This window comes from Budorcas taxicolor, chromosome 19 (genome assembly GCF_023091745.1).
Source record: "Budorcas taxicolor isolate Tak-1 chromosome 19, Takin1.1, whole genome shotgun sequence".
Taxonomy (NCBI): domain Eukaryota; kingdom Metazoa; phylum Chordata; class Mammalia; order Artiodactyla; family Bovidae; genus Budorcas; species Budorcas taxicolor.
In genome coordinates, this window is record NC_068928.1 from 24,001,627 (window position 1) to 24,004,185 (window position 2,559).

At 46.5% G+C, this 2,559-nt stretch overlaps 1 protein-coding gene across 1 annotated transcript; it reads right to left on the reverse strand.

Moving 5' to 3' along the window:
- Nucleotides 1-945, reverse strand: LOC128064410 (olfactory receptor-like protein DTMT). Its single transcript, XM_052657082.1, has one exon. It carries the CDS (start codon nucleotides 943-945, stop codon nucleotides 1-3), a length of 945 nt encoding a protein of 314 aa, XP_052513042.1.
- Nucleotides 946-2,559: the final 1,614 nt, after the last annotated feature.

The window sequence follows — 2,559 nt, forward strand, 5'->3', positions numbered from 1 at the left end:
TCAAAGAGAGAAGTGAATTTTCTTTCTACAAAAGACTCTTTTGAGAGCTCCCTTCATGTCTCTGTTCCTCAGGCTGTAGATGAAGGGGTTCAGCATGGGGGTCACCACTGTGTACATCATAGACATGACAGTCTCCTTAACGGTGGAATTATTAACTGATGGGCATAAATAGAGACCAATAATTGTCCCATAGAAGAGAGACACCACAGTGAGGTGGGAGCCACAGGTGGAGAAGGCCTTGCAGATGCCTTTGGCAGAAGGGACCTTGAGAATGGAGGACACGATTCGTGCATAAGACATGATGATGAGTAGGAATGGGATGATGATAATGAGCCCTCCGACGGAAAATATCACCAGCTCATTCACTCGAGTGTCAGAGCAGGACAGCTTCAGCAGAGCAGACAAATCACAGAAAAAGTGGGGGATCACATTGTCTTCACAAAAATGCAGCCTGGCCATGAGCAGGGTGTGTAACATGGCATGGAACGTGGTCAGTACCCAGGGCAGCACCACCAGGGAGAGACAGAGCCTGGGGCCCATGATGGCGGTGTAGTGCAGGGGGAAGCAGATGGCCACGTAGCGGTCATAGGCCATGGCCACAAGGAGGAAGTCCTCCAGGTCTCCAAAGAACAGGAAGAAGTACATTTGTGTCAGGCAGCCAGCGTAGGGGATGGACAGGTCTTGGCTCTGCATGTTCTGCAGCAGTTTGGGCATTGTGACAGAGGAGAAGCAGAGGTCAGAGAAAGACAGGTTACTGAGAAACAAATACATGGGTGTGTGGAGGTGGGGGTCCAGGCATATGAGGAAGAGGATGAGAAGGTTCCCCAGGACGGTGGTAATGTACATGGCCAAGAACAGGACATAGAACAGGTTTTGATGTTCTGACTCGAAGGGCAGTCCCAGCAGGAGAAACTCTGAGACAGTAGTTTGATTCCTTCCCGTCATGCTCTGTCTCCAGTATCTTTAGGAAGAAATAATAGTGTCACAAAAACCTGAATTTCAGAATGAACTTATTTCTCTGATAAACTGGTTCTTAGGTGCTTTGCAAAACTATTTTATATTTTTCTCATCACAATAATTACAATCTTTACAGGACCCCAATTCTCTATAATCAGAATCTCTATCATTGGAAATGACTTATTTTCTTCATTTCTCTTTAACATGAAACAATATTCCAACTTTCCTAAAACATTCTTATCCCTTAGCTTCTGAGATACGTAATGCAAGGCCAGACCTCAGGGGCCATGATGGGCCGCCCTTCCTCTCTCTCCCACCGGCGGGGGAAGTCCCTAATGGAAGGAGCCTCCCGGGGACCAATGACAACACACTTCACCAGCTAAAGCCGCCCCGCCCCAGCCACGTAGAAGGACCTATCAGCCCGCGACGCCTCGGCCTGGCGACCTATCCGAACCCCTGTCCGTCTAGCCTGAGCAGCCCTCGCAAGGAACGTATAAAACCACCCCCAACACTGTGTGGTCCCTGACTTCCTTGGCCTGCCTCGTTCCGGTCCGGGAACCTCGCCCGGGAGCGCTTCCCCATTAAAAGCCTGTCTGACACTCTTTTGGTGTCCTGGTCGTCTTTACCTAACACATAATACATTGGTTTTTCCCATACTGGCCTGGTCAGACACCCTCAATACTCTACTGGCTTTTGTTTTGTCTCAATCTTCAACTTGATTGATGTTCCAGGGTTTTTTCCTAAACACTGTTCTCTTGTAATTGTATATACCATAAGAAAAGGGCTTCCCAGGTGGTGCTAGTGGTCAAGAACCTGCCTGCCAATGCAGAGACAGTGCAGCCTGGAGGGTTACACTCCGTGGGGTTGCAGATTTGGACATGATTGAAGCGACTTGGCACACATGCACCAAGAAAGACTCATCTACTTCAGTGGCTTGATTACCATTTAGACTTCAGTTGTAGAAGTCTCTCTAAACCATAAAATAATATACCTAATTGCTTGAGTAATATCTCTACTTGGATAGTACATTTACATCTTCAGTTAAACAGATTCCAAAAGAAACACAAGATCTCCCTTTGTGTCTCTCCCAATTCCCTCCTCCTCTAAACTTCCATATCCCAGAAGAAGACTTCCAGGTTATCCAGATAAAGCATGAGAGTCTTCTTTTATTTCCTCCTTCTGTTATCAATACCCAACATCTGTCAACAAAATCCAGAAATTCTTCCTCCTTCACCGACTCTTTATCCACACTGTCACCACCTTAGATCAGCCTGACATCATATCTTGTTTGTACTATTGGAAAAATCTTTTTGTGAAAAAAAAAAAAAGCTATTGGAATATAGTTGATTTATAATGTTGTGTTAGTTTCAGGTGTACAGCTAAGTGAATCAGGTGTGTGTGCATGTGTGTGTGTGTGTGTGTGTATGTGTGTGTGTGTTTGCGCATGCACGTACATGCTCAGTCATGTCCAACTCTGCAACTCCATGCACTGTAGCCCAGAAGGCTTCTCTGTCCATGGAATTCCCTAAGCAAGAGTACTGGAGTGGGTTGCCATATCCTACTCCTTGGGACCTTCCTGACCCTGGGATCAAACCCTTGTCT

Excerpts from the sequence above, each read along its gene's own strand:
- LOC128064410 (XM_052657082.1), bottom strand. The coding sequence starts at position 945 with ATGACGGGAAGGAATCAAACTACTGTCTCAGAGTTTCTCCTGCTGGGA.